The 19,035-nt window shown below is 37.2% G+C and overlaps 1 protein-coding gene across 5 annotated transcripts in view; it reads left to right on the top strand.

Moving 5' to 3' along the window:
* WDPCP (WD repeat containing planar cell polarity effector) overlaps window positions 1-19,035 on the top strand; it is a 548,844-nt gene that overhangs the window by 346,432 nt on the left and 183,377 nt on the right. For all 5 annotated transcript variants that reach the window (XM_061211054.1, XM_061211055.1, XM_061211053.1 and 2 more), the window contains one exon: window positions 1,440-1,503. In XM_061211054.1, the coding sequence (XP_061067037.1) occupies window positions 1,440-1,503 (64 nt within the window). The remainder of the gene's footprint in view (window positions 1-1,439; window positions 1,504-19,035) is intronic.

Below are 19,035 nucleotides of genomic sequence, written 5' to 3'. Positions count from 1 at the left end.
CAGCTTCCTGGAACAAAAATAAACACAATTTTCTTCTGATCTCCCATAGTTGAAAGGGATTCAAGCAAATACTGGAGATACTAGTAAGTAGAGCCAGGGAGGAGATGGGATAAGAGTAATCAAACACAGCATGGAAATTGTGAAGTGTTTCAGGTTCTGGACCTACCAGGTTCTGGACCTACCAGCTCATAATAAGCCTTGTGTGTTTGAATTTTAATTGTATTAGCTATTTCACTAATAAATGTATGTACTCTGTCAATAATAATTAATATTCTACATTTCTGACACGTTTTATTTGAAATCTCATATTTTTTAAAAAATAAATTTATTATTTATTTATTTATTTTTGGCTGCGTTGGGTCTTCATTGCTGCATGAGGGCTTTTCTCTAGTTGTGGCACGCAGGGGCTACTCTTCGTTGCAGTGCGCAGGCTTCTCATTGTGGTGGCTTCTCTTGTTGTGGCACATCATTATATTTTATACCATTTTATTTCACAATATAAAACAGAGAACAGAGAACAACTTGGTTATTTATCTTCTTGTTTCTTGAGTCAGAAAGACTGACAGTTATATGTAAGTCTCAACGTTTAGACAAAATAAAGATGAACTTTCATTCCCAAATCCTGTGCAAATTGTGTTTGTGACATGCTTTTCTCTCAGGATTTTAAAATTTCTACAGAGGTAATTAATTTAAACTGAAGTTTGTTCTCATGTATTTTAGCCTAAAATTAAACTTTCACAAAGAAAATTCTCAGTTTTACCTCAAGGAAAGATAGGATAAAAGAGTAGAAAAGTAGTATCTTTAAAAAATACTTATCCGAAAAAGAGGGGATATTTGTATACGTATGGCTGATTCACTTTGCTGTACATACAGCAGAAACTGACACGGCAGTGTAAAGCAACTATACTCCAAGAAAAAAAAAAAATCTTAGAAACCATTTATAATTTTCATTTACAACAGAGAACGTATTTTTTCCAAACTCACAAATATGAGAGTTTTGTAATAATGCAACATTTGACTTCTCAAGTTTTACCTAAGAAACATAAAAGTATAATTACATGATTTGTTAATTGCTCTTATCCTGCTATATTCTCCATATCCCCATACTTTTCTCTTACATAACAAAACACAACAAAGTAAAATATAATGAGAAACATTATTTCCTAAGCTATCATTTCTCCACATTAAGCAGCACCTAATCTGGTTATGTTTATCTTTGAAAGTTGCACTGAACACCTCCACAGGGCTGTGTGCCTCAGCTCCTCATAAGTACAATAAGAGTTCACATAGGGAAGATCCCAGCAGGCGAAGTCCCTCCTGTTTGAGAATATTTTTCTTATCAGAACAAAAACAGTAACACATAAGTAAATTAAACAAACTGCTCTCTCCTCTTCTGTAGTTTTGTTCACAACATACAACATTTCTTTTCTTCCTTATAGGTACCAGAGATTTGAAAAGGCATTTCTGTTAGCTGTTGACATTGGTGCTCGTGACCTGTTTATGGTGAGTCATTCCTAGAGATGATTTTGTGCCTTCAGTTCTAAGGCTGAGTAAGTTGTCAGCTTTTGTGACCATTAAAAAGGATTAGTGTCATTTGTGCCTTCGACACATGGTGGGAAAGCATTATTCCATCCTGGCTTGCAGCTCTGCCTTCATGAAACTGGTCAATAGCCATCTAGTCTCTTTTGACTTGTTGACATTTTCCTTGCCAGACCCAAAGGATTTTTTATGTTTTCTAAGAATTTATAATTCTTGAACGTTTCTCCTCATGTACGTTGATGTGAGGGGATGACACCTTTGTATCTAACAAGCTTAAATGTCTTTCTAATCCATTCTCTAAAGAAGTACAGCTTCAGAAACCAGGACATAGGGCAAAACATGTTCCCTAGATCTTGAATGTGCTCAGTTTGTCCCTTAGGTTTTAGTGAGAAGTAATATATTATGAATGTTCTCACTTGTATTTTTAAAGTATCCACAGTGCAAAGTGGATCCAAGAGGATATAAATTCAAATATGCTTTAGTCCTCCGTTTATTAGCTACGGAACAGTAAAATCAACCAGTTTCTTACAGATCCTTGTGCTCTGTATCAGGTTCTTATTTTATAAGATCTTTCATCACAGCGTCCAGTGAGATCAGATAAACAAAGGTGGGGTTCCTGGTTTTCCAGCATATTCTGCTCCACAGAGATTTCACTGTTGTCAATGAAACAATGAAGCAAAAGCTTCTTGAAAACAACAAAAACTTCTGGAAGGCTCTTTTACCTGAATCTTCTGCACAAAGGAAGACATTTTGTAGTTTAAATTAAGCTTTGATGCTTTAGATGTTAATATGGGTTCAGGACTTTGGAATGAATTTGTTATTTAAATTCTAATTTTGCATCATTCAGTTAAATTGTGCTTTCATTGATCATGAAAAAAATCTAATTACTTCAAATGTATGAGCCTTTTGTTGGTCATCTGTATTTTGTTAGGTCAAATTGATCAGGCATATTAGTATATTAAAGGAACATTTTATTATTTTCACCAAAGTCTATGCATGCAGACATCACAGTGTCAGAAATTTAATTACAACACTTTTTAGATTTTCTGACCCCAATGACTTTCACTCTTTATCTCCACCTTCTCACCTCTGACACTACTCACAAGTAAAGGTAGATTTTCTTCATATTTCTTTATTTTTTTTATGTCTATAGTCCCAGTCTTTTTTCTAGCCAAGATAAGAACTGAAGAGATGAGTATTTAAACATTTAGTGTCTGGTAAACTTTCTTTCTCAATGTATTATTATATTGCTGTGTAATTTTTGCTGCTTTGGCTATTAATTAATACATAATCATCAAAGCCATCTTATAAATTTTTTTCAAATCATATCTGTTTCAGCATTTAGTCTCAGGCAGTAACAATATAAAGAAAGTCTCCATGTTAGTTTAAAGCCAAATAGGCTTTCTGCTGATAGGCTAGCCCTAACCCTAACCCATAAGGATTTTTACTAGTAAAAGGTAAAAACCTAAAATAAGGGAATGAGAGAAATAGTTTTACTTTCCTTTTTATTTGTAAAAGTAAACAATCAAAATGCTACATCCTTATTCTTCCTATGTAACTTTGCTTATTTATAGCCCAAGATCTGCCTTAAGGAAGCATTAAGAGCCTTAAGAGAGCATTAAGGCCTTAAACAAAGCTCCATTTAAGCTCATGATTCTACTATATACATTTGAAGCTCTATATTGAAATTGTCTAAAGAATTTATCATGTTTTCTAATAGATCAAATATTACTATTTAAATGATCATCTAGCCTATATACTGAGAAATATTACCTCTTTGAATTTAAAAGTTTTTTAAATGAACAGGATTATTCCTACATGTAAATTATCTTCTACTGCCAAGATATCTCTTCCTTAAAGAATAAAAATATGACCACATTGAACGCAAAGGGGTCACCTAAAAAGTATAATGGTTAACCTGAGAATATTCTTTTTGCATTAGCATCTATCAGAGATAGAAGGATAAAAGACATATAGCATGATATCAATAGGCCTTGAATATTAAAAAGTCAGTATGTAGGTACTGGACCTGAGGAAATGGGCCAGAAAGGACCTCTTTGTCTGCTTTACACTGTAGCCTAAGTGAACATCTTCTAAATTAGGGTCAGCAAACTGGCCTGCCAGCCAAATCTAGCCCCAAAATGGCTTTTTACAGTTTTAAATCGCTGAAAAAAATCAAAAGAAAAATAGTATCAAAACACTTTAAAATATATGATATTAAAAATACATGATAGTGAAATTCAGATTTCAGTGTCCATAAGTGAAGTGTTATTGGAACACAGCCAAACTGATTTATGTAATGTGTATGACTGCTTTACTCTATGATGGCAGAGTTGAGTGGTTGCAAGAGACTATATAGCTTGTAAAGCCTAAAATATTTCTATCTGGTGTTTTACAAAAAAAGTTTGCAGACCCCTTGTCAAAAAAATCATAATTTATAATTTCACTCCTCTGTTTAAAACCCTTTAGCAGCTTCTCGTCACCTTTGGGATAAATTCTAACTCCTTAATATGGCATCTAAGGCCCCTCCACTCTCACCTCTCTGCTTTCCAGCTACATCAGCTTTCTTTCAGTTCTGGGAAATGTACTCTACTCCTTATTACATCCAGACCATGTTAAGGAGTTTGGGTTTATCCTTACCCCAAATCAGCAAGGTGTAATGGGAAGGTGTAATGGTAGATACATGGAATTTGGGTCATAAGTTCCCTTCAAGATCAGTAACTTTTGAGTTTTTAAAAATGTATATAGAGAGGGAGGGGCAAGATGGCGGAAGAGTAAGACGCGGAGATCACCTTCCTCCCCACAGATACATGAGAAATACATCTACACGTGGAACTGCTCCTACAGAACACCCACTGAACGCTGGCAGAAGACGTCAGACCTCCCAAAAGGCAAGAAAATCCCCACGTACTTGGGTAGGGCAAAAGAAAAAAGAAATAACAGAGACAAAAGAATAGGGACGGGACCTGCACCAGTGGGAGGGAGCTGTGAAGGAGGAAAGGTTTCCACACACTAGGAAGCCCCTTCGTGGGCAGAGACTGCGGGTAGCAGAGGGGGGAAGCTTCAGAGCCACGGAGGAGAGCGCAGCCACAGTGGTGCGGAGGGCAAAGCGGAGAGATTCCCGCACAGAGGATCGGCGCCGAGCAGCACTCACCAGCCCGAGAGGCTTGTCTGCTCAGCCGCCAGGGCGGGCGGGGCCTGGGAGCTGGGGCTCGGGCTTCGGTGCTAGCCGGGAGGGAGTCCGGGAAAAAGACTGCAGCTGCCAAGGAGGCAAGAGAATTTTTCTTGCCTCTGTGTTTCGCGGCGCGCAAGGAGAGGCGATTCAGAGCGCCGCCTAAACGAGCTCCAGAGACGGGCGCGAGCCGCGGCTATCAGCGCGGATCCCACAGCAACAGGGACGCAGAGGGAAAAACGGAGAGATTCCCGCACAGAGGCTCGGCGCTGAGCAGCACTCACCAGCCCGAGAGGCTTGTCTGCTCACCCGCTGGGGCGGGCGGGGGCTGGGAGCTGAGGCGCGGGCTTCGGTCGGATCCCAGGGAGAGGACTGGGGTTGGCTGCGTGAACACAGCCTGAAGGGTCTAGCGCACCACAACTAGCCGGGAGGGTGCACGAGAAAAAGTCTGCAGCTGCCGAAGAGGCAGGAGACTTTTTCTTGCCTCTTTGTTTCGCGGCGTGCAAGGAGAGGGGATTCAGAGCGCCACTTAAACGAACTCCAGAGACGGGCGCGAGCCGCGGCTATCAGCGCGGACCCCAGAGACGGGCATGAGACGCTAAGGCTGCTGCTGCCGCCACCAAACAGCCTGTGGGCGAGCACAGGTCATTCTCCACACAGCCCGCCACGGCCAGGCTCCCGTAATCCGGGGAAAACTTCCCCGGGAGAGCGCACGGCGCGCCTCAGGCTGCTGCAACGTCACGCCGGCTTCTGCCGCCGCAGGCTCGCCCCGCCTCCTCCATACCGCTCCCTCCCCCCGGCCTGACTGAGCCAGAGCCCCCGAATCAGCTGCTCCTTTAACCCCGTTCTGTCTGGGCGGGGAACAGACGCCCTCAGGGGACCTACATGCAGAGGCAGGTCCAAATCCAAAGCTGAACCCCGGGAGCTGTACGAACAAAGAAGAGAAAGGGAAATCTCTCCCAGCAGCCTCAGAAGCAGCGGATTAAAGCTCCACAAACAACTTGATGTGCCTGCATCTGTTGAATACCTGAATAGACAACGAATCATCCCAAATTTAGGAGATGGACTTTGGGAGCAGGATATATTAACTTTTCCCCTTTTCCTTTTTTTTGTGAGTGTAGATGTGTATGCTTCTGGGTGAGATTTTGTCTGTATAGCTTTGCTCTCACCGTTAGTCCTAGGGTTAGGTCCGTCCGTTTTTTTTTTTTTTTTTTTGGCTTAAAAAAATTTTTTTTTTCCCTAATAAATGTTTTCTTAATAATTTTTTCCTTATTTTCTATTTTTAAAAAAAATTTTTAATAAGTTTTTTCATATTTTTTATTTTAAAAAAATTAAAAAATTTTTTTTCTTAATAAATTTTTTCTAAATAATTTTTTTCTTATTTTTAGTATAAAAAATTAATAAATCTATTTTTTAAAATTAAAAAAAAATTTTTTTTCTTAATAAATTTACTCTTAATAATTTTTTTTTCTTATTTTTTATTATAATTATTTTATTTTATTTTATCCTCTTTTTTTCTTTCTTTCCATTTTTTCTCCCTTTTATTCTGAGCCGTGTGGATGAAAGGCTCTTGGTGCTCCAGCCAGGCATCAGGGCTGTGCCTCTGAGGTGGGAGAGCCAACTTCAGGACACTGGTCCACAAGAGACCTCCCAGCTCCACGTAATACCAAACGGCGAAAATCTCTCACAGATCTCCATCTCAACATCAAGACCCAGCTTCACTCAACGACCAGCAAGCTACAGTGCTGGACACCCTATGCCAAACAACTAGCAAGAGAGGAACACAGCCCCATCCATTAACAGAGAGGCTGCCTAAAATCATAATAAGGCCACAGACACCCCAAAACACACCACCAGACGTGGACGAACCCACCAGAAAGACAACATCCAGCCTCATCCACCAGAACACAGGCACTAGTTCCCTCCACCAGGAAACCTACACAACCCACTGAACCAACCTTAGCCACTGGGGACAGATACCAAAAACAACGGGAACTACGAACCTGCAGCCTGTGAAAAGGAGACCCCAAACACAGTAAGATAAGCAAAATGAGAAGACAGAAAAACACACAGCAGATGAAGGAGCAGGGTCAAAACACACCAGACCGAACAAATGAAGAGGAAATAGGTAGTCTACCTGAAAAAGAATTCAGAATAATGATAGTAAGGATGATCCAAAGTCTTGGAAATAGAATAGACAAAATGCAAGAAACATTTAACAAGGACGTAGAAGAACTAAAGAGGAACCAAGAAACGATGACAAGCACAATAAATGAAATTAAAAATACTCTAGATGGGATCAATAGCAGAATAACTGAGGCAGAAGAACGGATAAGTGACCTGGAAGATAAAATGGTGGAAATAACTACTGCAGACCAGAATAAAGAAAAAAGAATGAAAAGAACTGAGGACAGTCTCAGAGACCTCTGGGACAACATTAAACGCACCAACATTCGAATTATAGGGGTCCCAGAAGAAGAAGAGAAAAAGAAAGGGACTGAGAAAATATTTGAAGAGATTATAGTTGAAAACTTCCCTAATATGGGAAAGGAAATAGTTAATCAAGTCCTGGAAGCACAGAGAGTCCCATACAGGATAAATCCAAGGAGAAACACACCAAGACACATATTAATCAAACTATCAAAAATTAAATATAAAGAAAACATATTAAAAGCAGCAAGGGAAAAACAACAGATAACACACAAGGGCATCCCCATAAGGTTAACAGCTGATCTTTCAGCAGAAACGCTGCAAGCCAGAAGGGAGTGGCAGGGTATACTTAAAGTGATGAAGGAGAAAAACCTACAACCAAGATTACTCTACCCAGCAAGGATCTCATTCAGATTTGATGGAGAAATTAAAACCTTTACAGACAAGCAAAAGCTGAGAGAGTTCAGCACCACCAAACCAGCTTTACAACAAATGCTAAAGGAACTTCTCTAGGCAAGAAACACAAGAGAAGGAAAACACCTACAATAACAAACCCAAAACATTTAAGAAAATGGGAATAGGAACATACATATCGATAATTACCTTAAATGTAAATGGATTAAATGCTCCCACCAAAAGACACAGACTGGCTGAATGGATACAAAAACAAGACCCATATATATGCTGTCTACAAGAGACCCACTTCAGACCTAGAGACACATACAGACTGAAAGTGAGGGGATGGAAAAAGATATTCCATGCAAATGGAAATCAAAAGAAAGCTGGAGTAGCAATTCTCATATCAGACAAAATAGACTTTAAAATAAAGACAATTACAAGAGACAAAGACGGACACTATATAATGATCAAGGGATCGATCCAAGAGGAAGGTATAACAATTGTAAATATTTATGCACCCAACATAGGAGCACCTCAATACATAAGGCAAATACTAACAGCCATAAAAGGGGAAATCGACAGTAACACAATCATAGTAGGGGACTTTAACACCCCACTTTCACCAATGGACAGATCATCCAAAATGAAAATAAATAAGGAAACACAAGCTTTAAATGATACATTAAACAAGATGGACTTAATTGATATTTATAGGACATTCCACCCAAAAACAACAGAATACACATTTTTCTCAAGTGCTCATGGAACATTCTCCAGGATAGATCATATCTTGGGTCACAAATCAAGCCTTGGTAAATTTAAAAAAATTGAAATCGTATCAAGTATCTTTTCCGACCACAACGCTATGAGACTAGATATCAATTACAGGAAAAGGTCTGTAAAAAATACAAACACATGGAGGCTACACAATACACTACTTAATAACGAAGTGATCACTGAAGAAATCAAAGGGGAAATCAAAAAATACCTAGAAACAAATGACAATGGAGACACGACGATCCAAAACCTATGGGATGCAGCAAAAGCAGTTCTAAGAGGGAAGTTTATAGCAATACAAGCCTACATCAAGAAACAGGAAACATCTCGAATAAACAACCTAACCTTGCACCTAAAGCAATTAGAGAAAGAAGAACAAAAAAACCCCAAAGCTAGCAGAAGGAAAGAAATCATAAAGATCAGATCAGAAATAAATGAAAAAGAAATGAAGGAAACAATAGCAAAAATCAATGAAACTAAAAGCTGGTTCTTTGAGAAGATAAACAAAATTGATAAACCATTAGCCAGACTCATCAAGAGAAAAAAGGAGAAGACTCAAATGAATAGAATTAGAAATGAAAAAGGAGAAGTAACCACTGACACTGCAGAAATACAAACGATCATAAGAGATTACTACAAGCAACTCTATGCTAATAAAATGGACAACCTGGAAGAAATGGACAGATTCTTAGAAATGCGCAACCTGCCGAGACTGAACCAGGAAGAAATAGAAAATATGAACAGACCAATCACAAGCACTGAAATTGAAACTGTGATTAAAAATCTTCCAACACACAAAAGCCCAGGACCAGATGGCTTCACAGGCGAATTCTATCAAACATTTAGAGAAGAGCTAACACCTATCCTTCTCAAACTCTTCCAAAATATTGCAGAGGGAGGAACACTCCCCAACTCATTCTACGAGGCCACCATCACCCTGATACCAAAACCAGACAAAGATGTCACAAAGAAAGAAAACTACAGGCCAATATCACTGATGAACATAGATGCAAAAATCCTCAACAAAATACTAGCAAACAGAATCCAACAGCACATTAAAAGGATCATACACCATGATCAAGTGGGGTTTATTCCAGGAATGCAAGGATTCTTCAATATACGCAAATCAATCAACGTGATACATCATATTAACAAATTGAAGGAGAAAAACCATATGATCATCTCAATAGATGCAGAGAAAGCTTTCGACAAAATTCAACACCCATTTATGATAAAAGTCCTGCAGAAAGTAGGCATAGATGGAACTTTCCTCAACATAATAAAGGCCGTATATGACAAGCCCACAGCCAACATTGTCCTCAATGGTGAAAAACTGAAACCATTTCCACTAAGATCAGGAACAAGACAAGGTTGCCCACTCTCACCACTATTATTCAACATAGTTTTGGAAGTGTTAGCCACAGCAATCAGAGACGAAAAAGAAATAAAAGGAATCCAAATCGGAAAAGAAGAAGTAAAGCTGTCACTGTTTGCAGATGCCATGATACTATACATAGAGAATCCAAAAGATGCTACCAGAAAACTACTAGAGCTAATCAATGAATTTGGTAAAGTAGCAGGATACAAAATTAATGCACAGAAATCTCTTGCATTCCTGTATACTAATGATGAAAAATCTGAAAGTGAAATTAAGAAAACACTCCCGTTTACCATTGCAACAAAAAGAATAAAATACCTAGGAATAAACCTACCTAAGGAGACAAAAGACCTGTATGCAGAAAATTATAGGACACTGATGAAAGAAATTAAAGATGATACAAATAGATGGAGAGATATACCATGTTCTTGGATTGGAAGAATCAACATTGTGAAAATGACTCTGCTACCCAAAGCAATCTACAGATTCAATGCAATCCCTATCAAACTACCACTGGCATTTTTCACAGAACTAGAACAAAAAATTTCACAATTTGTATGGAAACACAAAAGACCCCGAATAGCCAAAGCAATCTTGAGAACGAAAAATGGAGCTGGAGGAATCAGGCTCCCTGACTTCAGACTATATTACAAAGCTACAGTAATCAAGACAGTTTGGTACTGGCACAAAAACAGAAATATAGATCAATGGAACAGGATAGAAAGCCCAGAGATAAGCCCACGCACATATGGTCACCTTATCTTTGATAAAGGAGGCAAGCATATACAGTGGAGAAAAGACAGCCTCTTCAATAAGTGGTGCTGGGAAAATTGGACAGGTACATGTAAAAGTATGAAATTAGAACACTCCCTAACACCATACACAAAAATAAACTCAAAATGGATTAAAGACCTAAGTGTAAGGCCAGACACTATCAAACTCTTAGAGGAAAACATAGGCAGAACACTGTATGACATAAGTCACAGCAAGATCCTTTTTGACCCAGGTCCTAGAGAAATGGAAATAAAAACACAAACAAATGGGACCTAATGAAACTTAAAAGCTTTTGCACAGCAAAGGAAACCATAAACAAGACCAAAAGACAACCCTCAGAATGGGAGAAAATATTTGCAAATGAAGCAACGGACAAAGGATTAATCTCCAAGATTTACAAGCAGCTCATGCAGCTCAATAACAAAAAAACAAACAACCCAATCCAAAAATGGGCAGAAGACCTAAATAGACATTTCTCCAAAGAAGAGATACAGATTGCCAACAGACACATGAAAGAATGCTCAACATCATTAATCATTAGAGAAATGCAAATCAAAACTACAATGAGGTATCATCTCACACCGGTCAGAATGGCCATCATCAAAAAATCTAGAAACAATAAATGCTGGAGAGGGTGTGGAGAAAAGGGAACACTCTTGCACTGTTGGTGGGAATGTAAATTGATACAGCCACTATGGAGAACAGTATGGAGGTTCCTTAAAAAACTAAAAATAGAACTACCATATGACCCAGCAATCCCACTACTGGGCATATACCCTGAGAAAACCATAATTCAGAAAGAGTCATGTACCAAAATATTCATTGCAGCTCTGTTTACAATAGCCAGGACATGGAAGCAACCTAGGTGTCCATCATCGGATGAATGGATAAAGAAGATGTGGCACATATATACAATGGAATATTACTCAGCCATAAAAAGAAATGAAATGGAGGTGTTTGTAATGAGGTGGATGGAGTTAGAGTCTGTCATACAGAGTGAAGGAAGTCAGAAAGAGAAAAACAAATACAGTATGCTAACACATATATATGGAATGTAAGGGAAAAAAAAAAAAAAAGAGGTCATGAAGAACCTAGTGGCAAGATGGGAATAAAGACACAGACCTACTAGAGAATGGACTTGAGGATATGGGGAGGGGGAGGGGTGAGATGTGACAGGGTGAGAGAGTGTCATGGACATATATACACTACCAAATGTAAAATAGATAACTAGTGGGAAGCAGCCGCATAGCACAGGGAGATCAGCTCGGTGCTTTGTGACCGCCTAGAGGGGTGGGATAGGGAGGGTGGGAGGGAGGGAGATGCAAGAGGGAAGAGATATGGCAACATATGTATATGTGTAACTGATTCACTTTGTTGTAAAGCAGAAGCTAGCACACCATTGTAAAGCAATTATACTTCAATAAAGATGTTTAAAAAAAAAATGTATATAAATGACGATAATAATATAGTACCTACCCATAGGTTGGGTTTTTTAATTGAATAAAAGCATCTTTGAATTCTATAGTGCTTTATAATTTTTAAGTTTCACACAAATGATTTCATGTAATCCCATAATAACCCTTTGTTTCCCTTCACTCCTATATTGCCCCTCCCTCTTTCCCTCTCCCCACTGGTAACCACTACTTTGTTCTCTATAAGTCTGCTTCTTTTTTATTATATTCACTAGTTGTATTTTTTATATTCCACATATAAGTGATATCATACAGTATTTGTCTTTCTCTGACTTATTTCACTTAGCATAATGCCCTCCAAGTCCATCCATATTGCTGCAAATGGCAAAGTTTTATTCTTATTTATGGCTGAGTAGTGTTCCAATGTATATATATAAGACATCTTCTTTATCCATTCAACTGTTGATGGAAACTTAGGTTGCTTCCATACCTTGGCAATTATAAATAATGCTGCTGTGAACATTGAGGTGCATGTATCTTCTTTGACTTAGTGGTTTTGGGTTTTTTTCGGATATATATCCAGGAGTGGAATTGCTGGTAGTTCTATTTTAAGTTTTTTGAGGAAACCCCATATTGTTTTTCACAGTGGCTGCACCAATTTACATTCTCAACAACAGTGTATGATGGTTCCCTTTTCTCCACATCCTCACCAACATTTGTTGTGTTCTTTTTGATGATAGCCATTCTGATGGGTGTGAGGTGGTATCTCATTGTGGTTTTGATTTGCATTTCCCTGATGATTAGTGATGTTGAGCATCTTTTCATGCGCCTGTTGGCCATCTCATGTCCTCTTTGAAAAAACTGGCTATTCAGTTCTGCCCATTTTGTAATCAGGTTGTTTGTTTTTTTGATGTTGAGTTGTATGAGCTTTTTATATATTATGAATATTAACCCCTTATTGGTCATATCATTTGCAAATATTTTCTCCCATTTAGTAGGTTGTCTTTTCACTTTTGTGGATGGTTTCGTTTGCTGTGCAAAAGCTTTTAAGTTTAATTAGGTCTCACTTGTTTATTTTTGCTTTTGTTTCCTTTCCTTTTAGGAGATGGATCCAAAAAAATATTGCCATGATTTACGTCAAAGAGTGTTCTGCCTATGTTTTCCTCTAGGAGTTTTATAGTATCTGGTCTCACATTTATGTCTTTAATCCATTTTGAGATTGTTTTTGAGTCTTAGTGGAGATACTGTATTGGAAGTACTTTGTAAACTAGGAAGTACTAAACAGATATTATGTGTCATTACTATTAAGAGAGAGCAACAGTTGCTTTTACATGCCAATTGCAAGAAATAATGAAGACCTGAAACAGGGCCTGAATTACATGAATATAGAAGAGAAGATATTTTGTTAGCAAAATCAATATGATTCAGTAAGCCCTTAGATGAAAATGAAATCTTTAGATTATGAGTAAATAATAATATAATAAAAAACAATACCATAAAATATAAAGAACAAAGTAAAAAAAAAATCACTTGAAATTTTCTTATCCAGAAATGAACATCCTTTAAAATACCTCTGTAAGTGTACACACGTACTAAACTTTTTATTTATAACTAGCTTTTTTTCATTCATCAATGTTATAGTGACAGTTTTCCATAAAAATAAATATAGACCTATATCACTACTTTAATGGTTACATTGTATTCCATTTTATGGGTGGTACTGACATAAAAGCAGGCATACAGACCAGTGGAACAGAATAGAGAGCCTAGAAGTAAACCCATGAATATACTGTCGACTGCTCTTTGACATGGGCACCAAGAACACACAATGGGGAGAGGATAGTCTCTTCAGTAAATGGTGGTGGGAAAACTGGGTATCTACATGCAAAAGAATGGAACTGGGCCCACTCACAAAAATTACCTTATACCACCCACAAAAATTAACTCAAAATGGGTTAAAGACTTACGTGTAATACCTGAAAGCACAAAACTCCTAGAAGAAAACACTGAGAAAAAGCCACTTGACATTGGTCTTGGCAGTAATTTCTTGGATAAGACACCAAAAGCAAAGGCAAAAAAAGCTAAAATAAATAAGTAGGACTACATCAAACCAAAAAGCTTCTGCCCAGCAAAGGAAACAAACAAGAAAAAGAAAAGGCAGTCTACGGAATGGGAGAAAATATTTGCAAATCATATATCTGATCTGGAGTAAATATCCAAAATACGTAACGAACTCATACAACTCAATACCAAAATTCAAATAATGCAATTTTAAAATGTGCAAAGGACCTGAAGAGATATTTTTCCAAAGAAGACATACAAATGGCCAACAGGTACAGCAGTCGTCAGGGAAATGCAAGTCAAAACCACAGTGAGCTATCACCTCACACCTGTTAGGATGGCTTTTTTCAAAAAAGACATAAGATTTAAAAATGTTGGCAAGGATGTGGAGAAAAGGGAACCCTTGTACTGTTGGTGGGACTGTAAATTGATACAGCCATTATGGAAAACAATATGGAAGTTCCTCAAAAAATTAAAAATAGAACTACCATATGATCCGGTATTCCCACTTCTGGGTACATATCCAAAGGTAACAAAATCAATATCTTGAAGAGATATATGTACTCCCATGTCCACTGCAGCATTACTCACAAGAGCCAAAATCTGGAAGCAAGTTATGTGTCCACTGACATGAGTGGATGAAGAAAATGTAATATACAGAAAAATATATATATACACACATGTATATACACATATATGTATACACACACATACACGCACACACACACATACACTATGGAATATTGTTCAGCCAAAATATGAAGGAAATCTTGCCATTTTCTATAACATGGATGAACCTGGAGGGCATTATGCTAAGTGAAATAAGCCAGATAGAGAAAGACAAATACTGTGTGTTATCAGTTATATCTGGAATCTTGAAAAGAAAAAAGCTGATTTCATAGAAATAAAGAGCAGAAGGGTAGTTGCTAGGGGCTGGTTAGTGCTCTTTGTGTACTGTTTTTAAAATCTTTTATTATCCCAAGGTCTTGAAAATATTCTCCTTTTTTAATCTTCTGAAAGTTTTATTATTTTAATATTAACATTCAAAGCTATGATCCACCTAGGTATGGCTCAAAATTAATTTCTGTCATATATATATATACACACACACACACACACACACACACACACACACACACACACACACACACATATATATCCAGTTGACCTATGACTGTTTATTAACAAGACTGTCCTTTGCTTATTGCTTTACATGGCCACCTTTGTCATAAATCAGGTTCCCATATATACGTTTAGGTCTGTATCCCTGTACCAAGACCAGTCTTAATTATTGTCCTTTTTAAGTATTTATATCCAGTAGCATAAGTCTTCCAACTTTGTTTAAATGTGTTGTTCTTATTCTAACTTCTTGTGATAGATGCTTAAATCATGGATTTTTTTAGGCTTTATTTTCCAATGTATGCATTCAAGGGGATAATTTCCATTCAAGCATAGCTTTGTGTTCTGACACTTTATGTCATATTTTTCATTATCATTCAGCTCAAAATATTTCTAACATTTCTGTTCTGAATTCTTCTTTGCCCATGGTTTCTTTAAATTTCAACTAATTTCAAACAACACACACACACACACACACCCCTTAACCTACTGTATTATGTCAACCCTTTGAAATTTGTTGAAACTTTCTTTATGGCTCATTATATGGTCAATAGTGAAGTTTCCATGTTCATTGAGAAGAATATGTACTCTACAGTTTACAGTTGTTGGGTACAGTATCCTATATAAAATCAAGTTTGTTAGTCATGTTGTTCAATTCTTCTATATCTTCACTCAGACTGATGTATTAAAATTTTCCACTGTGATTGTGGTTCTGTTTGCCTTTTTTGTTATTTTATTTGTTTTAAGGCTGTGTGGTTAGGTGCATGCCAGTTTAGAACTGTTATATTTTCTTGGTATATTGCACCTTTATCATTATGAAACATTCTTCTATTTTCTAGAAGTGTTTGTCTTAAAACCTACTTCATATCTCAAAGTATACCTACACCAGCTTTATTTTGGTTTGTGTTTACTTATATCCTTCGTATATCATAATCCATGTTTCCTTATATTTAAGTTGTATCTCTTGTAAGCAATATAGAGTTGGATATTTGTAATCAACTCTCACAAGCTTTGTCTTTTAATTGGATTATTTAATTGAAGTAAAACATAAATAATAGTACAACTATTTCTTTTCTGTATGTCTGACTTATTCTATGTCCTTTAACCATCCTTGGCCTTCTTAGTATTAACTATATTCCATTCTTCTCTTTCATTTTTTTTTTTCCTCTTTTTCTCTTGACTAATGTCTTTTTGGTAGGCCTTTTTGTTGTTGCTATTGTTTGGGGGTCATTTACTCTTATCTCTTTCCTCTTTTTTTTTTAAATTGAATTTTGGACATAAGATATTTAAAATTTAGTGATAATTTGAGGCTGTATATGATGTTATTTTCCTCCAGAAAGAATTTACTTTTGTTTCTGGCAAATAATTAGGGTAAAGGTTAAACAACATTTTAATCTGTTCTGGAGTTGAGTTTATTTGAAGCTGAGTTTCAGTCTGAGAGGTGGTTTATTTCCACTTTATACTTATATCAAGAATGTAGCCCTTTAGTAGTCCCAGCTGAAAGCTCTGCCTCCTCAGCAGTGTCTGAAGTATAACTTTGTACTTTTAGTCCGATACCTGAAACTCTACCTAAAGCTCTGTGCAGTTTCTCAACTTTTCAAACACTACTTTCTGTGCAGTTTCTCAGGCTCTTGGCCACCAATTACAAATTGGCAAATGCTTTGAAAGCAAAAGCAGCACCAAATATCAGGCTTATACCTCTCTGGGCTTTGCTTCTGTCTAGGAACTTGGTCCTTCAAATACTCACTGTCTTGGTAGGTCTCCAGTGTCTTCAAATAGAATTTTAGAAATTATTTTATCCAGCTGTTCTAGTCATTCTCAGTAAGAGTATTCTCTTATATATCCTTATCTGGATAACTGGAATCAGAAGTTCTGCAGTATATTTTTGGAAGGTGAGTGAAGTGTTAAACTTGGCACTAGCTGCTTTCCAATTCTGTATAACTCCCTGCAGTGTGCTATTATGTTTGAACTATTAATCACTAAGAGCCTTAAATGTGACAAATTCTACTTTTAAGCATAACATGTCATCAATTTTATGCCCAAAATGGATCAAATGAAATTTTATAAAATACTGCGTGCTAGGGTTTATCACTCAATTAAAGTAAAAGAACTAAAAAGAACCTAATTTTTTCCTATTTTAACTCATTTTCAAGAAAGTAAAAAAAAAATTTACAGCTCCTCAAGTTGAAGAATTGTTTTAATCTTGTAGGATTAATAATGCAAGTCTTTCCTTTTGATAACAGTAGGAGATATTTGTGATTATGCCTGCTTAAATTTATAGTCTGTCTTGCTTGAGGGCATGCAAGTGCTTTATGATTATCAGGAACAAAATCATTACAGCTCAAAAAATTAAAGAAGTTAACTCTTCTTAATCATCTGCAAAGTGCCAGGCATTATGCCAGAGGCTTTGCATGTTATCTTATTTAATTTTCATAATAATCCTAACCAACAGAATTATTATACCTATTTTATAGTTGATAAACCTGATAAGGAAAACTGAAAATCGTGATTCAAACTCAGATGTGTTTGACTCTAAAATCCATGTCATTTCCAATTATACCAAACTGCTTATATAAACAAAAGATTTGGAAGTTCTCCAAAAGTTAGCAATTTATGACTTGATGACTACCCATAACTAAGTCTAAGAAAGCTATTGTTTCCCTTTTATTCTTTATGAAAATGCACAAAGATTTCAGTAAGTCTGCTTATTGCAGAATGACAATCTACATGACAATCTGATCTAGCTTGAACGATTTACAGAACCCCAGCTTACTGGGGAGATGATTCATCCAAATTAAGTGCTCTTAAAGTTTGTCTGTACTAAAAGGGAAGTGTCTGTTGTGTGCAGTGAATATGAAAAGGATCACAAAAAAGTAGCACCAATTGCCTATTTCCCTATTTTCTCATTCATGTCTCCAGGAAAGAATACTTTCACATGTTTAGGCATGATTTTCTTTCAGGTAGATGTGGTTTATGCTAGTCATCATATTGATAGATCTTCCAGAACCATGAATCTACTCTTTGAGAACCCATCTGCATCTTGGGAGACACAAAGAAGAGTTGTATCTTAGAGTGTCATGTGAACTGGACAGGTGTAACACTTTTTGTGTCCATCCCCAATCTCTTGTCCTTTAGAAAAGCATCAGCTTCTCATTGGTCCCTATAGTTCAAGCTGTTTCTTACTAAAACCCAAACAAAGAGAAATAATGATATAATTAATATTGGCTCAACTGTTTTAAAATATTACTGGTGAGGTAAGGGAAGGGGGAATCTTCCACTTCCAGCCAATGGAGACATTGGTTTTCAGACTTGCCCTCCTACTGTAAAACTGGACAAAATATATGAGACAACTATATTTAGGCAGTGGACAATAAGGACAGCAGGACCATGATTCCTCAAAAAATGGAGAATACACAGATGAGCCCTGTATACAAGTTCCAGAGCAGAGACCAGTGATGTCACTTAGCTGAAGAGCCAGAGATAAGAGTTCAGAATTCAGGGATGATGAGGGGTCTAGAATTTGTGGGGCAAGATACCAGAAAGGGAGAATCTGTGTGACGAGTGGGGACCCAGAAGTCTTCATGGTGGTTCCCTTTGGGTCCTTGATGGGAGAGTAGGCTGCAAGTAGACAAAGCCTATCAAAGAGCCTCTGCTGTGGCACTGAGAGCGAATGGAAAGGCTGCAGAGTGCTGAGACATGCTTTAATTCTGGTTCAGCCAAAGTGAAGCAACCTCACTGAGCATTTATATGAAACCTCAGAAATGCCATGCTTTAAGAATAAGGACCACATACTAAGACTATTTACAAAACTGAAGTAAATCTGCCTTTAAATATCATAAAACCAACTTGACAGGATGAAAAGAATCTACCACAAATTTAATGCCTTGCTAGTACAAAACTCAATATCCTATGAACAGACCAATCACAAGCACTGAAATTGAAACTGTGATTAAAAATCTTCCAACACACAAAAG

The sequence above is a fragment of the Eubalaena glacialis genome, chromosome 14, assembly GCF_028564815.1.
Source record: "Eubalaena glacialis isolate mEubGla1 chromosome 14, mEubGla1.1.hap2.+ XY, whole genome shotgun sequence".
Classification (NCBI taxonomy): Eukaryota; Metazoa; Chordata; class Mammalia; order Artiodactyla; family Balaenidae; genus Eubalaena; species Eubalaena glacialis.
The sequence above is the reverse complement of the archived record's forward strand: the minus strand, read 5'-3'. Positions and strand labels throughout refer to the sequence as shown.